This window comes from Streptopelia decaocto (genome assembly GCF_964273445.1).
Source record: "Streptopelia decaocto genome assembly, chromosome: 19".
NCBI lineage: Eukaryota > Metazoa > Chordata > Aves > Columbiformes > Columbidae > Streptopelia > Streptopelia decaocto.
Genome location: NC_138674.1, coordinates 989,776 through 1,009,940, shown reverse-complemented (window position 1 = coordinate 1,009,940; position 20,165 = coordinate 989,776). Strand labels below are relative to the sequence as shown.

At 62.7% G+C, this 20,165-nt stretch overlaps 3 protein-coding genes across 8 annotated transcripts; 1 reads left to right on the top strand and 2 right to left on the bottom strand.

Moving 5' to 3' along the window:
- Positions 1-78: 78 nt before the first annotated feature.
- TOMM6 (translocase of outer mitochondrial membrane 6) lies at positions 79-934 on the bottom strand. Its single transcript, XM_082068972.1, has 3 exons — positions 751-934; positions 561-662; positions 79-392 (listed from the first exon to the last, which is right to left on the bottom strand). Exons 1-2 carry the CDS (start codon positions 882-884, stop codon positions 566-568), a joined length of 231 nt encoding a protein of 76 aa, XP_081925098.1. The 5' UTR covers positions 885-934; the 3' UTR covers positions 79-392; positions 561-565.
- Positions 935-1,083: 149 nt separating this feature from the next.
- Positions 1,084-11,945, top strand: LOC309447893 (uncharacterized protein). 6 transcript variants are annotated; one of them, XM_082068955.1, is made up of 14 exons: positions 1,084-1,639; positions 7,403-7,507; positions 7,768-7,881; positions 8,085-8,237; positions 8,322-8,474; positions 8,700-8,791; positions 8,959-9,095; positions 9,197-9,285; positions 9,375-9,503; positions 9,790-9,888; positions 10,035-10,238; positions 10,343-10,534; positions 11,012-11,119; positions 11,419-11,945. In XM_082068955.1, the coding sequence occupies exons 2-14, from the start codon at positions 7,466-7,468 to the stop codon at positions 11,599-11,601; spliced, it is 1,695 nt and encodes a 564-aa protein (XP_081925081.1). In that variant the 5' UTR covers positions 1,084-1,639; positions 7,403-7,465; the 3' UTR covers positions 11,602-11,945. The 6 variants fall into 6 exon arrangements, 5 of the variants coding, with proteins under 5 accessions (XP_081925081.1, XP_081925082.1, XP_081925079.1 ...); XR_014185686.1 differs by lacking the exons at positions 1,084-1,639; positions 11,419-11,945 and adding exons at positions 5,966-6,118; positions 9,612-9,646; XM_082068956.1 differs by lacking the exons at positions 1,084-1,639; positions 11,419-11,945 and adding exons at positions 5,967-6,118; positions 9,612-9,646 and having other exon boundaries at positions 10,343-10,501.
- Positions 11,946-12,197: 252 nt separating this feature from the next.
- On the bottom strand, positions 12,198-19,182 carry PRICKLE4 (prickle planar cell polarity protein 4). The gene is made up of 8 exons (XM_082068957.1): positions 18,953-19,182; positions 15,141-15,293; positions 14,843-14,950; positions 14,632-14,769; positions 14,339-14,539; positions 13,892-14,078; positions 13,401-13,712; positions 12,198-13,135 (listed from the first exon to the last, which is right to left on the bottom strand). Exons 2-8 carry the CDS (start codon positions 15,288-15,290, stop codon positions 12,645-12,647), a joined length of 1,587 nt encoding a protein of 528 aa, XP_081925083.1. The 5' UTR covers positions 15,291-15,293; positions 18,953-19,182; the 3' UTR covers positions 12,198-12,644.
- Between the last annotated feature and the right edge of the window lie 983 nt (positions 19,183-20,165).

Sequence of the window (20,165 nt, the reverse complement as noted above, 5' to 3'; positions counted from 1 at the left end):
TTTGTAAATCTTTACTCTTTTTACACCTTGTTTTTGTAAGCTGAAGTTTTCTTATTAAAAAAATGAAATTCCAGTGGGTTATGTCGTTATGCTACATTAATATTTATTAAACACCTCGGGGGGTATGGAAGCAAATTCCACGCACGCTGGCTTCACGGCCTTGAGGAACATTCTCATTGTGCCTTGTAGAACAAACTGAAAATCGATTCTCCCCCTCACGCCCAGTGTCTCTCCCCCCCTTGTTGTAGCTTCACGCAGGAGCTGAGGAGCGGAGCAGCAGCTCTGCAGGGCCGGACGGGCTCCCGAGCGCCCCGCGGCGGGAGCGGCGGGAACGGCGGGCCGGTCCGTCCGGTGTGCGGGGCCAGCGCCTCCCTGCCGGCTGCGCTGCTTGCCTGGGTCGGAGATGAAGCGGGGTTAGACACGGCTGTTTCTAGTCCGGACTAGCGCTGTGCAGCGAGTGAACAGCTTCGCGCCTCCCGGCACAGACCGGCCTGGGTCGGGCTCTCGGCCGGTCCGCTCCCCGTTATTCTGCAGGTGACCCCCCCGTTCCCCGGACTCACCGCCGCTACGGGCCGGGCTGCGGGGCCATCAGGTCGATGTCCGTCAGGTTCCTGGCGACCCAGACTCCGGCGGCGAAAAGCCCCAAGTTGACCAGCAGATTCCTGAGAGACAAACCGGCAGCGCTGGCTCCGGGGCCCGCTCCTGCCCCCCCGGGCCCGCTCCCGCCGCGGGCCCGCCGGCGGCACCCACCTGCGGAAGTCGTTGCGGTCGGTGGCGAAGCGGTACGCGCTGCGCAGCCACCCGCGCAGCCCCAGCGGAGCGGCGCCCGCTGTCCCCGCCGCCCCCGGCGCTCCCGCCACCGCCGCCCCCGGCGCCGCCGCCATGCCGCCGCCTCGCCTGGCCCGCTCCGGCGCTGCCTGATGGCGTCACTTCCGGCGCGCGCGGGGAGGGGGGCGGTGCCCGCGAGGCGCGTGCCGGTGCGCGGTCCCCGTGCAACAACAACAACAACGTGCGACCACGTGCACCGAGCGCGTGTTTCCCGTGCAAGGCGGGAGCGGCCGGGGCAGCCCCGGGGCGGGGGCTCCATTGGGAGCGGGCGCTGCACTCGGGAGCGGCCGAGCAGCGCCCCCCGCACCGCCCGCCGCAGCGGAGGCGAACCCGGACCCTGAGCCCCCCGGACCCTGAGCCCCCCGGCTGGGGTCGGGGCTCCTGGAGCCGCTTTGCCCAGCGGCGGTAACGGCAGCGGCTGGAATGGCGAAAACCGCGTGGGAAGCTGGAATGGGGAGCCGGCGGGGGGTCCCTCCCGCCTGACCGAGCGGTTTGGGGCGCGGGTGCTGGACCCGGAGCGGGACGGGCGCGGCACCGAGCACCGGCAGGACTTGGCAATCGTCTGCTGCTCCCTCCGTCCCTCCCGTCTGTGCCCGAACCTTCGCTCTGTTCTCCCTTCCCCTTCGGCTCTTTCCCGCCCTTGCGCTCTGGTTCGTGGGTCTCGAGCGGCTCTGCCCCCCGTGGCCCCAGCGGGTCCGGCCACCAGCGACCCCCCCGCAGCCTTTGCGGCTCTTGGGACAAACAGAAACCAGCTCTCTCTGCCACTTGAGGCGTCGCAGCGTCCCCAGGAGGTGCCCGTTTGCACCCGGAGGTAACTTCCCAGCAGCAAAACCCACGTTATTAGCGCCGTTAAGTCTCACACATGTACCTGTTGTCAGGGCACCCTGCACTGGCGCTTACCTGGTTATTCATCACCTTTTCCCAGCGCCCCAGCACTTATCTCACTGTAATTATGGCACTTTCTGCCTCCATTTCCACCCTCTTTGCCAGCACATGATGTATTACTGTGCCCACGTTCCACGTCAAACAATGCAGGAGGAGCAGCCGGGGTCACCGCGACGCCGGTCACTGCAGGACGGGGCGTTCACCGGGGAGCGGATGGGGCACCGGCTCCTGTGCTCTGCTCTGTGCCCAGAAAAAGCAGCCGGTGGCACCGAGAGCTGCTGGACCCGCAGGGACGTTCACCGCGGAACCCCGACCCCAGCGGGGTTTGCACCCTTGGGGTGTCACCCGGTGCTGTGGGGACAGGGAGGTTCCTTTAAGGGTCCTTGGTGGAATGAGAGCTGCTGCTGTGTTCCTTTCCCAAATCACAAAGAGCTAATTGATCCACCCAGTTAGTTAATTGATTTATAGCTATTAAAGACTATAATGAACTGACCAGCTGGGAAGCTGCGTGTTACCTGCTCGGTGGGAGCAGGCTGAGAAGCGGCTCTGGTGCGCCCTTGGCTGCCGCGTCCATGCAAACAGCTCCGCTGTTTGGGCTCTCTGAGGGGTTTTGCTCCACCTCAGACTCTGCGCTTTCCCTTTTATCTCCTCCTGTGTTAACATTTGGCGCAGGAGCTCAGCCTCGCTGTTCTCCCTTATCTCCTCCCGCATTCCTGCAAGGTCGCAAACTCCTCTTCAGGAGTTTGCGCAGCTGGACAGACCAGTTGGGACCAGCTCGTTATCAGAGCGTTCCCCGCCCCGGGCAAAACCTCCCGCTGCTGTCAGACCCTGACACCGCACAGATGCTCCTTGGGTGACGCAGCTCATCGCTGGGCCGCAGAGATGCCTGTGCCTAGTACCAGCACATCTGGCTGGTGCTAACGAGCTCCTGGGAGTGCTGTTCCCTGTTGGAATGCAGGGGAACAGGGAGGAGATGCTGTAGTTGTGGCAGAGGCTCCCCAGAGGCCACGTGCTGGCGGGGCAGTGGGTTCTGTCCCTGGGGCTGCTGGGGGCGGCGATGCTGCGAGCGGGGCCCAAACCCGCTGCAGCGTGAGGTGAGCGGACACCGGCAGCCACAGCGGAGCCGCAGCCTCCCGGCCGTGCCCAAAGGTGGGTGTGCTGGCAGCGTCCCGTCCCGCCAGACCCTCTCGCCCTCTTCCCTCCCCTGCTCGTCCCTGCAGGTTGTGCTGCAGCCCCTGGGGGGGACCCTGCTCCCCCAAATCCCCCGGCACAAGGCTGGGAGTGTCTGGGGGAACCGTGCGGCTGATCCAGGTGATGCTGGAGCTGCATGCAGGCGGGTGCTGGGAGGGGGGCTGGAACAGGCACTCTGTGCCCTGGGGGTGCAGGGTCCCCCTTGCACAGAGCTTGCACTCAAGCCACTCCGGTTGTAGATAGCAGCGCTTAGTGCAATTTATTAAAATGCATTCAATAAAGCATAAGCAAACCAGCGCTGGGCGCGCGGGGAGCCTGCGCTCCGCCAGCACGCACACCCCTCATTTTCAGACGGGACCTTTTATTGCCTGCTGGTCTCTGATTCTGGGCAGTCTCCACCTTCTTTCGATTCCTCTGTGTTCCGTGTCCCTTTCGGTCCGTGCACACTCCATGCTGTTGCTAGGGGGTCATTTTCTGCCGGCGGCACTCTCGTGGTGGTCGTGTGGAGGAAGCTCCTCTTCTTCCTCTTTTTACACACCTGTGCGCATACCAGCTAGTTCTGCAATTACTTTAACAGTTTACCTGAAGCGTAGCCGTTACTTCCTTCTCTCAGTTCCATGCTTTATTTGGTTAAGAAGGGTTCTTAGAAGCAAGCGCTACGGCCTTCCTGTAATTGTCCTTGCAAGCAGAATAACTCCCCTTCTTTTAGCACGAATCATAACTACATTTTTCATAGGAGCATCTGGGGGGACCGTGTGGCTGATGCAGGTGATGCTGGAGCTGGATGCAGGTGGGTGCTGGGAGGGTGGGCTGAACGGACTCTCTGTGCCCTGGGGGTTCAGGGCCCCCCTTGTTGGACACGGTGCCTGGGGGTGCAGGGTCCCCGTTGCATGGACACGGTGCCTGGGGGTGCAGGGCCCCCCTTGTTGGACACGGTGCCTGGGGGTGCAGGGCCCCCCTTGTTGGACACGGTGCCTGGGGGTGCAGGATCCCCCTTGTTGGACACGGTGCCTGGGGGTGCAGGATCCCCCTTGTTGGACACGGTGCCCTGGGGGTGCAGGGTCCCCGTTGCATGGACACGGTGCCTGGGGGTGCAGGGCCCCCCTTGTTGGACACGGTGCCTGGGGGTGCAGGGTCCCCGTTGCATGGACACGGTGCCTGGGGGTGCAGGGCCCCCCTTGTTGGACACGGTGCCTGGGGGTGCAGCGCCCCCCTTGCCCAGCAGAGGTGGGATGGAGCGGGACCAGGGGCTGCACCCAGAGGCTCATGCGGTGCCGAGTTTGCAGGTCTTGCACCAAGCTCAGCTTTAAGCCGGGTTTGCTGAGTGTGAGAAATGCAGTTGTGATTCGTGCTGAGAAGATGTTTGATGTTTACAGATAAAACCAAATGAGGCTCTGAACCTGGAGAAAGGAAAAGGTGGTTAAGCTCTATGTAAAAAGTTGTGAAACTTGTTTATGAAGTTATATTGATAGAGGGAACTGGCATTTTAAGGGTTAACTCACCACATAATAAGGGCCTACTAACAAACTAACACTTTAAGCCACATAATGAATGCCTAGTTTAGAGCTCTATGTAACCATTTGTGTTAAGAAAAACCAGAACCTCATTGAATGCCAAGATAAGAAGTTTTACAGCACCAGCTGTGAGCTTTGAGGAGACAAGATAACCAAGATTTACAGCAAAAGGGGGCGCCGGTCTGGTTTGGCAGACTTGGCAGCTCGGGTTCCAGCCAGTTCATCATAATGAGCCAAAAAGGTAAAAAGTTCACCGTGAGGAAGCTGAAGGAGCTTCATCCACAGACCCCCAAGGACCCTCCTCAAAACCACCAAGTGACACCGCGCAGGCGAACAGGGGAGACTGTGGGAATGGTTATCTGGGACTCAGTGGGGAAAGGTTATGAATATGTATAGGTGTTCCTGGGGTCATTATGAATATGTAACACCTTACGGTATGTTATAGACGATCACGATAAATAGCACACACTCGTTGGAATAAATTGCTTAGAATGTATTGCGGCAGGTGGGCAAAACAGCGCAGGGCGGCCGGGGAGGCTGCGCTCCACCGCGGCGTGCTTTCCAGTACCAGCAAGCTTGGTTAAATGCGGTAAGGATTACATACTCATGGTTATTCCAGGAACCCCTATACATATTCATAACTTTTTCCTCGAAAAGGCCGTTCTTATTAAAATGAGTTCCAAGGAATTCTATCTATAGTGGTCACGGGCGGGGTCTCCTGGATGCAGGCTGCAGTCTGTCTTGTCGTGCACTTCTCGGCTTTGGCCCAGCACGCTGGGTTTGGCCAGGGCTCCAGCGGCTTGAGCTGCTTTTCCTCCCGCTTTGTGCTGAACCCCCCGCCCCGTTATCTCGTTCACACAAGGATGCAACTGGGCCCTTATCTCTGTCAGTCTCTTACTGAATGTTCTGCAGGATACACTAAATTAGGCTTTTACACATATCTGTGGAACGAGTGTTTTACAAAGACTACATGCAGGTTGCATTGTTTAATGGCACCATGTACTAATATCATGTTATATGCTCAGGTTTCACAGCCACCGATAACATATCCATTTAGACCGGTTTGATTAACAAATACATCGTTAAGTCCATTACACTGTATTTAAGCACTTCTCATTGTTAAAAGGTGTGCGTGTTGGGTGGAGCGAATCCCGCCCCCTCCCCGTACCCAGCGCTGTTTTGCTTATGCTTTAATGAACCTGTGTTTAAGGAATTGGATTAAACGCTGTTTATTCATGGAAAAGCGTGAGTTACGTATTTCACTGCGGGACGTCAGTGTCCCTGGGGCAGAGCCCAGTTTGGGCAGAGGGCTGCGCAGCCCCCAGGGCACGCAGGGGAGTCTGTCGGTCCATCCGCGCTGCTCCTTAGCGACTGTTTGTTCTCGGCAGCTGAAATGGGCGTGAGGAGCCGATCTGCAAACAGGAGCGAAAGCGCCTGGAGGGCATCTCGGCTTTCAAGGAGGGGAAACCGAGCGCTGGGGCGGCTCGGCGGGCGCGCCCTGGGCGGGAGGCGGCCCCTCCCGCTGCCATTGGCTCGCGTGGGCGGCCGCGGGCGGGGTGCGGGCGGGCCGGCGGGGTCCGGCCGGCGGGTCTCCGGTGCAAGGCTCTGCCATGGAGGGCTCTCCCTTTGAAGCCCCGCGGGGCTGCGTCTCTCCGGGCGGACGAGCTGCTTTCCAGGTCCACCTGGGCCCCATCTGCCAGGTAAAGGCTCCGCGTGGGGACGGGAGCGTCCTGTTCTTCCTTTTCCTCTCGGCACCACCCGGTCCCTGCCGACCTGCGGGACAGAGCGTGGTGCCGGGAACTCTGCCAGCCGGGGCCTTACTGGTGTTACTGGTGGCTCTGGGAGCCCAGTGCCCCGGCCGGGCTGGGTTTGGGTCCGGGCATCCCCTGCTCATTGGGGACACACTTACTGCACGGAGCAAGCAACACGGTTTACATACGTGATCATTATATCCAGCTCTGTGCATCTCCAGGTGCAGGAGTTAATATGCGGAAGGCAATTAAGCATGCTCACTAAAACCGGAGGGCACAGAAGTTCAAACTGTGCTTTACAAAAACAGGGGATCACCCTGGTGATAGCTCCTGTTAGCTGGTTGGTCAAGCTTAACATTCCTCTTCTTATCACAAGCTGCACGTTTTTGTGGAGGCGTGTGGTGTCGTTGGGACCATGACGGTCGCTGGTCCTTCACGCAGCCCCTGTGGGAACCACAGAGCCTGACAAGTGCAGGGTTTGGACCCTGTGCCCCCCAAAGGGCCCAAACCGTGCCTGCCGCGATGGGGAGACGGGACACAGCTTGATGCAAGCGAAATGTCAACTCTATTGTAATTTCTAACATATTTTATACCTATCCTAAACAGCGCGTCACACGCTGATTGGTTTGTTATTCTTGCTGGATACCTCCTGATTGGCTGATGTTTGTTTAGGCAGTTGCTATCTTGATTAATGCACTCAGTGTAGCAGCAGCAGCACTTCCTTCTTGACAACCTTAGGAACTCGTAATTCTTACCTACACAAAGGGTTTAGCACATCCTGTCTTTAAGTACTGTTTCTGGCTTTCGTCACCAGGGTCTGTGACCAACAAGCTCCAGCATCAATGGATAAGTGCTGGGAGTTTTGCTGAGGCCAGCCCAATCCTGTCCCACACGTGCCCAGCTGGCCCCTGGGACAATAGCGGGAGGTGCCACTGGGTGCTGTGACCCATGGGGTTTGCACGGGGCCATTGAAACGTGGCTGCGGGCGGGGGCAGGGACGGGGTGCGCGGTGCCAGAGGAGCAGTCCCAGCACTGCCAGGAGCCGTGTCCCCTCCTGGGGTCTGTGCGTCCCCAGCTCAGCCACCTCTGCGTCCCGGCTGGTGACGATGCCGTGTGGCTCTGGGTGTGACACAATGCAGCTGGGGGCACTGCGGGTGGCACCGAGCTGGCAGCTGTCCCCGAGCCGGCAGTGACGTCTGGCGGACGTGCTCACCCTCGCCTCTTCCTTTGCAGCTGGGTCCTGACCTCCCCGGGGCCTCCTCACCGGGACCGGGGCAACAACCGGCTTTTGGCAACATGTTCCCCCCGCCGGGCGGCAGGAGGGGCTTCCCCTGGGAGGTAGGCGGCTTTGCAGCCCCCCTGCTGCCAGCGGGGTGCGAGCGGAGGGGCTTTGTGGGGCAGGATGGGTGTCTGCTGCTCTATGGGTTGGGATGCCAAAGAGCCAGGAGGAGCATCCCTGCGGCGTGGGGAAGAACTGGGAATGGTCTGGGACCTTGGTGGGAGAGGAGGGTGGATGGATGGGCTCCTGGCTCAGCATCCAGCCGGTGCAAGGGTGACAGGGAGGGTCTGATCCTGTGCTCCCGGTGTCCTCTCCCCAGCCCGGTCCGTGGAGAGCCGGGCACCCATGGCCCCGTGGTCCCAGCCCCCAGGACGTCTGGGACGAGCCGCCCTGGGAGCCCCCGCACAGGAGAGGCCGCCACAGGTGGCACCCGGTAAGGGGACACAGGCTGGGATGAGCAGATGGGGGACGGAGCTCCCGGGGTTCACCCACCAATCTGGGTGGCCCAACCCAGGGGCTCCCCAGTGAGCAGGAGAAGCGGGAAGAGCCGGGGGCTGCGTCAGGAAACGGGAACTGCAGCAAAACTGAAACGCCGCGGCGAGCTGCCGGCCTCACTGGTGACGCTTTGTGTCGCAGCCCCATCCCTGGGAGCCCAGACCCTTCCGTGGTCCTGCCGACTTCCACGAGGACGGGAGCTGGGCACCCCAGGACTGTCCCCCGCCACCCCCCTGGGACAACAGGGAAGACAACCAAGGACCTGAGGAGCATTTTGGAGAGAGGTGGCACCCGGTGAGGGGGAGAGGGGCTGGGGGGCAGCTGTGTGGCTATCCCCAGCATGTCACCATCCTCACCAGCAGCAATTTGCCATTGCAGCCTGGTCCCTGTGACCCCAGAGACCCCCCTGGCCCTCCTAACTTCCCTTGGAAGGAGGAGGACGGGAGATGGGCACCCCATGGCTGTCCCCCGTGGGATGACACAGAATACAATGGAGGACCAGAGGGCAGCTTTGCAGAGGACTGCTACCTGGTGAGGGGGTGGCCGTGGGACTGAGGGCAGGGAGTGGGTGACATGGGGCAAGGGCCATTGCCTGTCCTGGTGACAAGGACAGCATGCAGGGACAGACCAGTTTCCCTGTGTGGCACTGGGAGCAGCGGCAGCCCGGCTGCTCCGCTCTGCAGCCACAGTGTCCCCGTCCTGCCCTGTGTCTGAACCCCCCTCGCTCCCCGTGTCTGAACCCCCTGTTCCCGGCAGGATCCGCCACCGCCTGGCCCCGGCTCCTTCCCCCGGCCTGAATTCCCCGCAGAGGAGCAGTGGCCGCCCTGGCCCCCCGGCAGCCAGCACGGGTGGGTGTGTGTGCCGAGGGAGGGGGCGCGGGGGGGCTGCGCTCAGCTCTGCTTTACAGCCCAGGGCTGCTGCAGCGATGCTGCTGGCCCTGCTCAGGGTGGGGGGGTCTGCACCGGAGACCCTTTCCAGCCCCAAATCCCCCCTGGGGCTGCTTTTGCCGCTGCAGGGAGCAAGGGGGCTTCCAGGACGGCTGGTCACCTGGGGGCTACCATGGCCTGGGGAAGAAACGCTTTCGACGCCTCCGCCAGAGCTGCCGGCAGTTAACCATGGTCCGCCCGGCCCCGTGTCACTGGCCCGCCAGAGGTTTGTGTGACCCGTAGCGGCTGCCAGGAGCCCCGAGCTGCTCCCCAGCATCTCCAGGTGCAGAGCGAGGAGTCACTCCCGTTGTGTTTCGCACCCTGCAGGGAAGCAGCCGCCTTTCAGGTCTAGTGCTCCTCGGCCACCTCCATCCTCCAAAGATGCTGCGAAGCACAAGGAGCAGATGCCTCCGGTTGTGGGTTTTTACCCCCCACCCCAGCACCCAGCAGTGACCCCAGTTTGCACCATGTGCTGCCGTGCCCCTAACCGCTGTGGTTTCCCCAGGGCCCTCCGGCAGTGAGCGAGAAGGTCCCGGAGCCCCCCAAAGCGGCTGACACCCCTCAGGACAGCCCGGCCGCGGGTCCCCAGGCTGCGGCAGCGGGTGCGGAGCCCGGGCAGGCAGGAGTGACGCCGGTAGGAGAGCAGCCCTCTTGGGGCCTGGCAGGGGGGGCTCCCGCCCCGGAGGTGCCTGGTGTTGGGGTCTCTGCCGCCAGTGTGACATCTTCCTTCTCTCTCATCCAGCCCTTTCGCTCTTCACTTCGCTGTCTCTTTACCAGGCACGGACGTGTTCCTGACTCTTCTCTGGGGCTGCAAAGCCCCATGGTTTCCTTTGGGTTTTCGCTCCCCGTCCATCCCGTCCCCCAGCTCTTCTCCCCCGGCCACACGTGTGTCCCTGCCTCACGCCATTGCGTGTCCCCAGGTGGAGCCGGGAGCCGGGCAGGACCCTGCGGGCAGCCAGGACCCCTCTGCTTTGCAACCAGAGGAGGAGAGCTCTGCCGGGACGGGGCAGCACCCTGAGGTACGAGCTGATGTGTCTCTTCTTCCCACCTGAAAACAGCACCGGGGGAGGTGGCACCTCGCCATCCCCTTTGCAAACATCTGGTTTGCCCGGCGTTGCCAGCACTCACCGCGGGCTCTGTGTCGCATCTGTAACGCTTTGCGCAGGTGGAGCCCAGCAGCCCGAGCGTCCCCGAGGCTGCCGCAGGTGCTGGGTCACGTCCCCAGACGCCCCCAGCCCCCACGGAGCCGGCCCAGAGGGTCAGAGCGGCCGCTGGGGAGGGGGACGCTGAGCTCTGCCCGCAGCCCCCGGGGCGGCAGCACCTGCCCGGAGCAGCTGGAGCAGCCGAGGCAGGACCTGCCCGCCATGGGGTGCGTCTCGGTGTGCGGGGCAGCTCCCTGGCGTGTCCCCCCCAGGCTCCCCGCACTCCTGTGCAGCCATTGCTGTCCTTCCCCAACCACCTTCTCTCCTGCAGCTCCTCAGTGACCTCCAGACACCCGAAAACTCGCCAGTCTCCGCAGGAGCTGCTGCCGAGCCCGGTGCACAGCCCGGCCAGGCTGGTTCCGACGGCTGCACCGCACCAGTGACCTCGCCAGGGACCCGGCACCCTCCCGGGTCTGCTGAGTCAGAGCCGGTACGGGCTCCGGGTGCCTCTGCTCCCCCTGAGGTATCCCCGTGTCCCTGTTTGCAGGGTGATGGAGTTAAAGTGCGGCTTTGTCTGGAGGCAGAGCCCGTGTCAGCCCCGCTGCCGGCTGTGCCGGACACGCTGATAAACGGGAGACAGCTGGGAAAACAGCCAAAAAAATAACTGGAGGTTTGAGAGTGTGCTGGAGCGTGAACGATCCCGGGACTCGAGCTTTAACGAAGCAAACGAGACCATTGCAGAGTGGCTTAATTACTGCCTAATGGGGAAGAACAATCTGCTGGCAGGGCTCTCGGGGCGATGCCGCCAGGGCTGGGGTGGAGCGGGGGGCGAGGGGCAGCTCCCGCACCCACGGAAGGGTGGCCAACCAGCACCCAGAGCCGAGCGTGGCCAGTTCCTGGCCGGCAGTGGGTGCCAGCAGCCCCAGTTTGGCCCCAGCCCACCTAGCCCCTCTCCCCTTCGAAGCACCTGACCCTTCCTCGCCCCCTTTCCACCGCCCAGGCTGCAGACGGCCAGCGCCAGCTCTGCTCCGTGCACCCGGCATCCTCCCCGGCCGGCACCGACCTCCGCTCCGCCACCGTCCTCGCCAGGAAGGAGGAGATTGAGCTGGTGAGTCCCGGGGAGCCCCGGCAGAGGTGTGGGGGGGGGGTCTCTGAGGACCCTTTTGACCACGGGATGAGAAACGATGCTGGGTTAATTTGGCATTTTGGAGTCACTGGGGAGAAACCCCCCTCCAGGTGACGGTTGTTGCAAGGGAAGGTGCTCGTAGGCAAGAAGGGCTCTGCAGGGGCTTGGACACTGTTATGGAGCTCGTGGACCATCCCCAGGGGAACAAATATCCCAGGGGGGCGCATACTATGTGGGCAGGTCTAGGGGCACCCCTGCTGAGCCCGTGTGCTCCCTGGCAGTCGTACCAGCAGTTCAGCCTGACCATTGCCGTGGTGGCCACGATGCTGCTGCAGAAGGAGCCGTCCATGGAGGCGGCGCTGGGGCTGGCACTCAGGGCCAACCTGCGGCAGCGCCGGCTCCATCACCTCCGTGAGCTCGAGAACTTCATCGACAGCTACGACTCGGCCGCTCTCAGCCGCTGAGGGGTCGGGGAGAGCGGACAGACCCCCCCCCGGCCACCCAGGGCTGGGGGGTGATGGGAGGCCGTGCTGGCACAGTGGGGTGACGGTGCTGAGCCCTCGTGTCGAGGTGGTGTGGATGTGTTGGCACCGTCCCACCAGCTCTTGGAGATGGAGGAGGGGGTTGGTGCTTGGTTTTAGCCCCTCTGTATGTGCAGAGAAAGGGGGAGCTGGTTCCTGTGAGGGAGAGCAGCTGTGCGGAGCTCCCGTCCCCCCCAGCTCCTCACTCCGTTCCCAGTTCACAGGGATGTGTCTGGTTCACAGGGTTGTTCTTGGTTTTAAATCTAAAATAAACTATGGTCTTTGCAGCCCCTGCCCTGCCATTGCTCTGTGCCATGCACAGGAGGGGTCCCACGGTGTCCCCCCATCCCAGACACACTATGGGGGACCCCAGCTCCAGCAGCTGGCCCCAGGGATCACACCCCTCTGGTGACATGGCCAACACCGCAGTGACCGCAGAGGGGAGGAAAGGGGCAACCGAGGTGGCTCCTGCGTCCAGGTCTCAGCTGAGCTTTATTGGAGCATCGTCTGCATCCCCTCCCACCCCTTCCCCGCTGTGCCAGGGGTACAGGCTCCCCCAGGGCTGGAGAGCATCGGGCAATGGTGCTTGTCCTTCCAAGAGGTGTCCCAGGGAAGGCTCCGGCCCTGGCTGCCAGCACCCCTCCTGTCCCCCAGGTCCCTGCAGCAGAACCATGCAGGCAGCTGCCCTTGTCTGGAGCACCCGCTGCCCCCCCGAACGTGGCTGCTCTCGGAGCTGCCACCTTGCCCGAGGTGGGAGCCCTGGCGCGGGCTGCGGCGCTGGGCTCCCTACCTGCTTTACCTGTTCCTAATTGCAGGGGAGGCCGGCAGGAATGGCAGGCTGAGCTTTGCCAGCAGCCGCCAGGGGGAAGGATCCCAGCGGCTCCCACCAGTCTTGGGCTGCGTCCAAAATGCACTTGGAACACGTTGAGACTGTGGCAGGACCCGGCAGGATGGCAGTGCCGGTCGGGCACCCCCTGTCCCCGCTGCTAGGACACACTGCAGTGTTTGCTGCTGCCCCACGGCTTCGCCGTCCTGCCCGCAGCCCTCCCCGGGGGCTCCCTGCCCAGGGAGCTCATCCCAGGCTTGGGGATGGGCTTCCCAAAGAAGAAACCCTCCTCCTCCGAGTCTGAGTCCGAAGATGAAGAGCAGGTGGGACACCAGGAGTCATCCTCCTCTGTGATGTCCTGCAGGTCGATGTCCTCTGGCCATGGGCTGTGTGGGGCAGGGCACGTGGATGGGAAGTGTGGATTCCCGTGGCCTGTGGGTGTTCGGGGGTCAGGGCCCCCCAAAGCTGTGTGGTTGTGGGCTCCAGCCCCACTGGGACCCTCTGTGTTGGGCTGGGGGGCAGAGGGGTCTCCGGCTGGAGGTCCCAGCATCCCTGTGTGTGCAGCAGCATCCCTGCTCCGCTCCTTGGCTGCCCTGCGGTCCTCCGGGCTCCGGAACGCTGGATGCAGAGACGCCTGGTCCAGAAATGTGTCTAGAAGAGGGAAAACAAGGCTGGGTGAGGAAGGGGAAGGCTGAGCCAGCCCTGCCACAGCCCCTGGTGCAGGGACGGAGGGCTGTACCCACCAAACCCCGGCTGCCAGTGCTCACCCTCCCGCAGGAGGTGCTGGGGGCTTGTCACCGCTGCCCCAACCCTGGGGTGGGCTGTACCCATAAAACACATCCCATAAAGTACCCAGGGGCCAAGTAGAGCCGGGTTGTGCTCCCACACCCCCCAAGCAGAGCAGCAGGATTCCTACCGGCCCCTTCCCCACGCCGCCTGCAGCCCCCGGCCGCCGCGGTGCCGCCCGTCCCCGCCGTGGTCCTGCCCGTGGGGCCAGCTCGGGGTGTCGAACCGGGGGACGGGGCTGAGGTGAAGGCTGAGTCCGAGGAGTCGGACGTGGCGGAGGACGCGTCCCATCCCAGGCTGCAGGTCTCGGAGCAGAAGAGGCGGCCGCGGCGGCAGACGAGGGGCTGCCCGCGCAGCGGCTGGCGGCAGCGGCTGCAGCAGAAGCAGGCGGCGCGGGCGTGCCAGCGCAGCCCTTGGTGGGTGGCCTCCTCGCTGTCAGCACCTGGGGGGCAACCTGGGGTGAGGGGGAGGCTCTTCCCACCGCCCCGTGCCAAAAACCCGGCCCCCGCAGCGAGCCGCGGGGCTCTGGCTCCGCAGCGCTCCCAGCCCACGTCCCACCTGCCCGGGTGGGGATGTCCCGCTCTGCCCTGCCCTGGGGACGCGGGGACAAGGGGGCAGTACCGATGGGGTCCCCGCAGGCCTGGCAGGGCTCGGCAAAGAGGCTCTCGAAGCAGCTGCAGCAGCAGGGCCGGCCGCTCGTCATCACGTAGCGCTGCCCGCGCAGGGGCACGTCACACTCCAGGCAGCAGAAGTGCTCCAGGTGCCAGCGCCGGCCCTCCGCCTCGATGCACTCCTCCATGAAGATCAGCTGCAGGGGGAAAAACAACCCGTCCTCTCATCCTCTAAGCACCCAGCGAGAAAACCCGTAGCCTGGAGGACGCTTTGCTGTGAGGAGGAGCGAGGGGGAGCCCCCGTGCCTTGGCAAGGGCGCAGGGCTCTGCAAGGCTCAGAAGGAACTTCCCTCCCGCCCACCGCGGCTCTTGCTGCCTTTGCAGCCCCCAGCCAGGCACAGGAGCTTTAATCAACAGCAAAAGGGGGGGTGAAAGCCTCTCCCCACTCAGCACCCACCTGGTCGCAGGAGGCGCAGCGGGGCCGGAAGAGCTCGGCGTGGTGCCGGCCGCAGTAGATCCTCCCGTCCTGCTGGAAGTAGATGAGGTCGACCAGGGGCTGGTGACAGAAGTGGCAGGAGAAGCAGGACGGGTGCCAGAACTGGTCCCCCAGCCGGGATGCCGAAATCCCCGGGTCGCCTTTGTTCAGCCTTCTGCCACACTGCAAGGCAGAGGGACGCGGGGTTCAGGGTCCGCTTGGCTTTTGGGAACAGGTCCCTGCTCAGGAGTGGGTGCCTGGGGGGGATGCCTCACCTTCTTGCAGGGACAGCCATGGCAAGGACCTGGCACGGGACACGCCAGCCCCTGTCCCAGCGCCTCCCGCCTCCGTCGGGCGCTGAACGCTCGGAGCTGCCTCCTCTCCTCCTCGGCGAGGTCGGGGCAGAACCGCTCCTGCGTGGGGAGGGGGGTCAGGGGGTGCTCGGTGGGGGAGCGCGGGGGCAGCGCCCACCCACCCGTGTCTCACATCGCAGTCCTGCGGCGGCAGCTGCTGCAGGAGGGCTCTGGCGCGCAGCCGGATCCTGTCGGCGGCAGAGACGGGCCGCGGCGAGCGGCTGCCGGGGCACAGCGGGACCTTGGCGTGTTGCATGGAAGAGAGAAACACCAGCAGATTTTTAGGAGGATTAAGCTGCGTTGCTCAAGGTTGCTAAAATGCATTTCATTCTGGGGTGCTGGGCTGCAGGTACCACCCAGGGATGGCACCCACAAGGCTGGGGGAGAGCAGGGAGCCAAGGGAGCCCTGGCAGAGCTGCGGTGCTGCCCACCTCGGGGAGCGCGGGGTCTGCGGGCGGCTCCGGGTACTCTTCCAGGGCACAGCCGGAGTCGCTGTCGGACGAGGCCGGCGGGAGGCCGGTGGCGGTGCCGCAGGGCGCTGGCTCGTCTCGCTGGGGCCATGCGGGGCTGGGCCGGGACATGAGCTGGGGAGAGAGCGGCAGAGCTGGGGGGAGCGGGGGGAGCAGGGTCCGTCCCCAGGACACGTGTCATTCCCATGGCAGCGGGACAAGCAGCCCCTTGCCCACCCCAGCTGGGGTGATGCCCGGTGCCACCGCAACCTCAAGGCCCTCAGTTGAACCCCTGCTGAAATCCAAGGGCTTTTGGATGCTGTTCCTTTCTCTGCAGGGGTGATGTGCAAACCCACCCCGAGGACATGGGTGCTCGGCAGGGCAGCGGTTTGTCTGCAGAGCAGGAGCGGCTGAAGGGATGGTGATGGAGAGAAACCGGGCAGGAAAGACCCTGGGTGTCTGTGCTGAAGCTGGAACAGGTTTTTGGGAAATAGCTCTGGCCATTCGCTCACCCGCAGCAGGAGATTTTCCCACTCCCGCCAGTCCTTTGCCGGCACGGAGAACCCCGGTCTGGTGGCCAGCGAGCAGGGCCGTGGGAGGAGACCAAGGTCTATCCCAGTTCAGTGGAAAATAATTTATTCCCCTCGGGCTGCTATTGTTCTGCCCGGAGCGGCTGTTCCTGCTCGGGCAGCCAGCTCGCCCAGCCGTCACCATCTCGCCTGGCTAATGGTTACACGGTGGAAACCCGGCCGGTCCCGTCCCCTCCTCCCCACGCCGCGCTGTCCACTGCTCGCTTCCTTCCTGCCTTGGCTTTCCACAACACAGGCGAATGGTGATGGGCTGGCTCCTGGACACCGGCCCAGAGCCCGGCGGCCTCTGCCCAGGTTTCCTGCCCTGGCGTGGGGAGCGAGGGTGGAATGTGGGTGGGATGGGGCTGAGCCGCTGCTCCAGGGGGCAAGTCCCAGTGCTGCAACCAAACAGCCCCAGGACACCCCCGGATTCACCCCATGCAGTGCCCACTGTGGACTGATAACTGCTCTGGAAAGTGTTTTATACAGCAAGTGGCTTGGCAGGGGCTCAGGCTGAGGTGGCGGTAACCCCCAGGTCCTCCTACATCGCTGTCACCACAAGGACCAGTTCATTCTGCTCTGGGATGGTATTTCTGCATGTCTGGTTTATCCCCTGGCCAGCACCTGCATCCCCACTGCTCCCACTAAACAGCTCCAACACCCCCCGCTCAGCCCCTGCTCCCACCGTGCTCCCCCCTCCACAGCTGCCCATTTTTGGGGTGCTGCAGCGGGTGGAGCAGCTGGGGCAGCTCAGGTTTCCCTGCCACACACCTGGGTCAATGATTAACGCTGCAGATTGGCTGATCAGCGGGAGAAAACAAAAGCGCTGCTTGGTCCTTCCTGGGGCTCGGGGTCTGCCAGCCCTGGGGTTGATCTGGAGAGGCTGCAGGGCTGGTCACAGGGGGTTTTAAAGCTGTGCTCAGCTCTAGGACCTGCACCGGGATGGAATCATCTGACCCAGCTCTATGTATCCGCAGCCCTGGCCTTACCGACAGACCACTGTACCTGGGGACCTCCGTGGGCTCTGTGACCGGTCCCAGCTCTGCTGCTGCCTTGTTCGGGTGACACAGGTCTCTGCTTTCCCTCCCGGTGGGAGGCGGATGGCAGTCCCAGGCTCTGCTTGCCTCATTAAGCCTCCAACCTGCATTTGTTTAATCTGCTGGGGCTTTGCTGTAATTAGAGCCCTCAGCCAGACTCAGCAGAGCTGGGGGTGCCCGTGTGGCCCCAGCCCCATGGCAGGGTGCACAGGGCACCTCATCCCAGGGACAGGGAGCCCAGTGGGTGATGCTGGGGGAGAGTGGAGGGCAGGGCTGCTGGGAACCCGTGGGCTGTGCTCAGAGCCCAGCCCAGCTTGATGTGATTATGCCGGCTGGCAGCTGTCTGGGCTGGAGGCAAGTCCCTGTAATTAGCCCCAGACGGTGACAGTGGTATGTGCCTCCCATGCTAAGGAGCCAGGCAGCCCCAACAGGTCTGTCTCCTCTGCTCCCTGTCCCCTCTTCCTTCCCGCCGTCCCTCCAGGCACTCCTGCTATTGCCCTGCAAAAGGGATACAGGGATGCTCCCCGCCTGCCAGGCTGCAAACAGCCACCCCGGCTCCGGTCCCGATGCTGGCACCGCCTGGCTCGGTGGCCCCTCAGGATTCCCCTTCCTACTCCGAGCCCGTTTCCCACAGTAGCTACAGCCCTTTGCAAAGTGGTTGCATCTCCCTGGGTACAAGAGGCTAAAATTCACGAGAACGTTAATCTCATTTGGCTCCCTGGGAGCAGCCCCCGTCTCCAGCTGGCGTGTGTGGGCTCCCGGCCCTCTCCTGCCAAGGTCACACATTAACTTGCAGCGCAGCCACCCCGGCCCATTCGCATTCAGGGCAGCTGCTCCGTTCCCAGCATGGCCAGGGGCTGGTTGGCATCTCCCCCGCAGCCTTTTGGTTTTCTGAAGTCACTTCTCCATCTTACAAGAACCTGTTTCAGACCCCTCTAGCCTATTTTTCAGAAGCACCAAACGCCCCCCAGCTCCGCAACCCCGAGGAAACACAACAGTTCACCATCACCAAACCCACCAGATCCCCTTTCAAGCACCCAAAAGCACCGGCAGCTTTCAGAGGTGCAGCTCTGTGTTCACCACCTCACCCACAGGATAACCTGTTTTTGCTTGAGCTCCTGTCAACACAGCTGCAACGAAGGTACGTGGAAATAGAGATGAAGAGCCAGAAAGATGCATCTTTTCTGGGGTGAGATAAGCTGAGGTCTGGCAAGGCGAGCCCGAGCAGCTAGTTCTGCAGCGCAGCCCAAGCCAGGCTGCCCGAGCTGGGAAGGAGCCCACGGCGGCTTTTGGGGCTGCGGTGGCACGAGGTGGAGCAACGCTTGGGTGCTGCTGGCTGGGTGCAGCCATCCGTGGGCTCACGATGTGGAGGGACAGGGTCAGCACAGCCCCCAGTGACAGGGGGTCTCAGCATCCTGCTCTACCATATGGCGTCGTGTTGCCCACATCACCGGAGGGGACTGTGGCCAACGCGGTGGCTTCTTTGCTCACCGGGGAATGTGCCAGTGCTGCAAAGGGCTTTTCCTAGTGTGTTTTCCCCCATCCGGAGTGCACAGGCACGGCCAGCTGCCCCAGCTGGGAGCAGTAACCCATTAACCTGCCCAAACTCAGCCATCCATACACGGTCGGGTGCAAACCGAGAGCCCTCCACCCACCCCACCTGCCCCCACAGCCACCAGATCCCATCCGGCACGTCAGTGTACGAGGGGGCCCAGCCAACTCCAGTGGAAAACTCCATCGCTAACCCCAAAATACCCCGCTCCTGCCGAATCCTGTCTGAAGGAGGGATGGCGGAGCCAACACTCCTTCCTGGGGTCCCGAGGGACGCGGGCAGCCCTGCCCGCCCTGCCAGCCCCCTGCCCGCAGACCTGCCCGCGCCGGAGCGGCCGCACACCCGGGATGGCAGAGCCCGGTAGGATGGCGCACATGCTGTCTCCTGCTCTCAAGAGGCGTTTTCCCATAAACAAAGACCGCGGGGGCAGCAGTACCACTCTGCTTCCCCCATTTATTTCTCCCAGGACACCCCAAATCACTCCCTCTCCCCTCCTTCACCTCCTCTTCTCCTTGCAGCGATTCCCAGGCGGGGATTCTCCAGTGTCCCCCCCTCTCCCAGGCACCTTGTCCCCCCGCTCCAGCTCAGCTCGGAGCTCGGAGCTGCGGCCCCGTTCCCGTTCCCAGCCGCACGTACCTGCGGTTTCCCCGCGCTGGGCTCCGCGGGCTCCGCCGCTCCGCGCTGCGCCGGCCGCTCCAGCGCCGCCGGCCCGCCCCGCTCCGGAGGCGGCGAGCGAATGGAGCCTGAGCAGGGGAAACTTTGCAAAGCGAAAGGAAAACATCCAAGCTCGGGCAGGGAAACAATTATATTATTTTTTCCTTCTCTCTCTCTCTCTCTTTTTTTTTTTTTCTTTTTTTCAGCCCGCCTGCCCAGGAAACCGGAGCTGTGTCAGCCAGGGTCCTAATTACAGGCTTTTTAGCCTAAACCTACAGAGACAGCCAATGGCAGGGAATCCCAGCGGCGGGCAGGGAGAGGAAGAGCAAAGGATGGCGGAGGGGGGGGCACGTTAACCCTACAGGGGACAGAGCTCTGCGTGACATCTGTTTTTCTCGCCACCTCTCATTTTCCGAGCGTCCGCGCCCTTCCCTCCATCTGCGGCTCAGTTCACCCCAGGTTGCCGTTTTGATGACTTTTATGATCCACGCGGTGATTTATTTTCCTACGTAGATCAGAAAGAGTCGAAGCTTCATGAAAGAGGGGAAGTGTCATTACACCCCAATTTAGAGGTGGAGAGACTTTGGCTGGGCTCTCACAAAGGGGTTAGCCAGGGGCAAGTCAGGATGTCCCAGTTTTCACAAGCCCTGGACACCTGACGAGCCTCCTAAAAGCCATTTAGAGGCCTTGGCTGAAGCAATTGCACTTGAGCACGAGTCAGGGCAAAACTGATCAGAGTCTCCAACACAAGGCAGAGCATCTTTGTTGTATTTCTCACATGCCATAAAATGTTCCTGCCTGATGATGTGGCTTTGGGGATAGGCAAAGCCACAGCATCCCCCCAAAACCCTCATCTGCAGGGGTTGGCCCACGTTGCTGTCCCCCGCGTGGGCCGAGCAATTCGCTGCCCAGGAACCGCACCTTGTTTTGGGGCTCCCCGAGGGGTGTGGGTAGCTCGTGTGTTATGGAGGTCCCTGGGACCAGGGTCGGGACTGCAGTGTGAATCTGCAGGGGTGGTAATTTGGTCGCAGTTCCCCAGGGACCCTTTAAGCTCTCAGATGTGCGCTGGGGAGGTTAATCCGCTGTTTGGCTTTGGTGGGAGTTTGGTCTCCACAGCTTTATCTAGACCCGTTTGCTGCTATGGACTTTGTACCTGCTGCTGCCTGTGCTCCATGTCCCTCTGCACGGCGGAAAG

Coding starts and splice junctions, on each gene's coding strand:
- TOMM6 (XM_082068972.1), bottom strand. CDS start 884: ATGGCGGCGGCGCCGGGGGCGGCGGTGGCGGGAGCGCCGGGGGCGGCG. Junction 663..750: donor GACCGCAACGACTTCCGCAG/GTGGGTGCCGCC, acceptor TTTGTCTCTCAG/GAATCTGCTGGTCAACTTGG.
- LOC309447893 (XM_082068952.1), top strand. CDS start 6,029: ATGGAGGGCTCTCCCTTTGAAGCCCCGCGGGGCTGCGTCTCTCCGGGC. Junction 6,119..7,402: donor ACCTGGGCCCCATCTGCCAG/GTAAAGGCTCCG, acceptor CTTCCTTTGCAG/CTGGGTCCTGACCTCCCCGG. Junction 9,096..9,196: donor GTGTCACTGGCCCGCCAGAG/GTTTGTGTGACC, acceptor CGCACCCTGCAG/GGAAGCAGCCGCCTTTCAGG.
- PRICKLE4 (XM_082068957.1), bottom strand. CDS start 15,290: ATGTCCCGGCCCAGCCCCGCATGGCCCCAGCGAGACGAGCCAGCGCCC. Junction 13,713..13,891: donor GGCCTGCGGGGACCCCATCG/GTACTGCCCCCT, acceptor GTTGCCCCCCAG/GTGCTGACAGCGAGGAGGCC. Junction 13,136..13,400: donor GCGGCGTGGGGAAGGGGCCG/GTAGGAATCCTG, acceptor TCCCTCTTCTAG/ACACATTTCTGGACCAGGCG.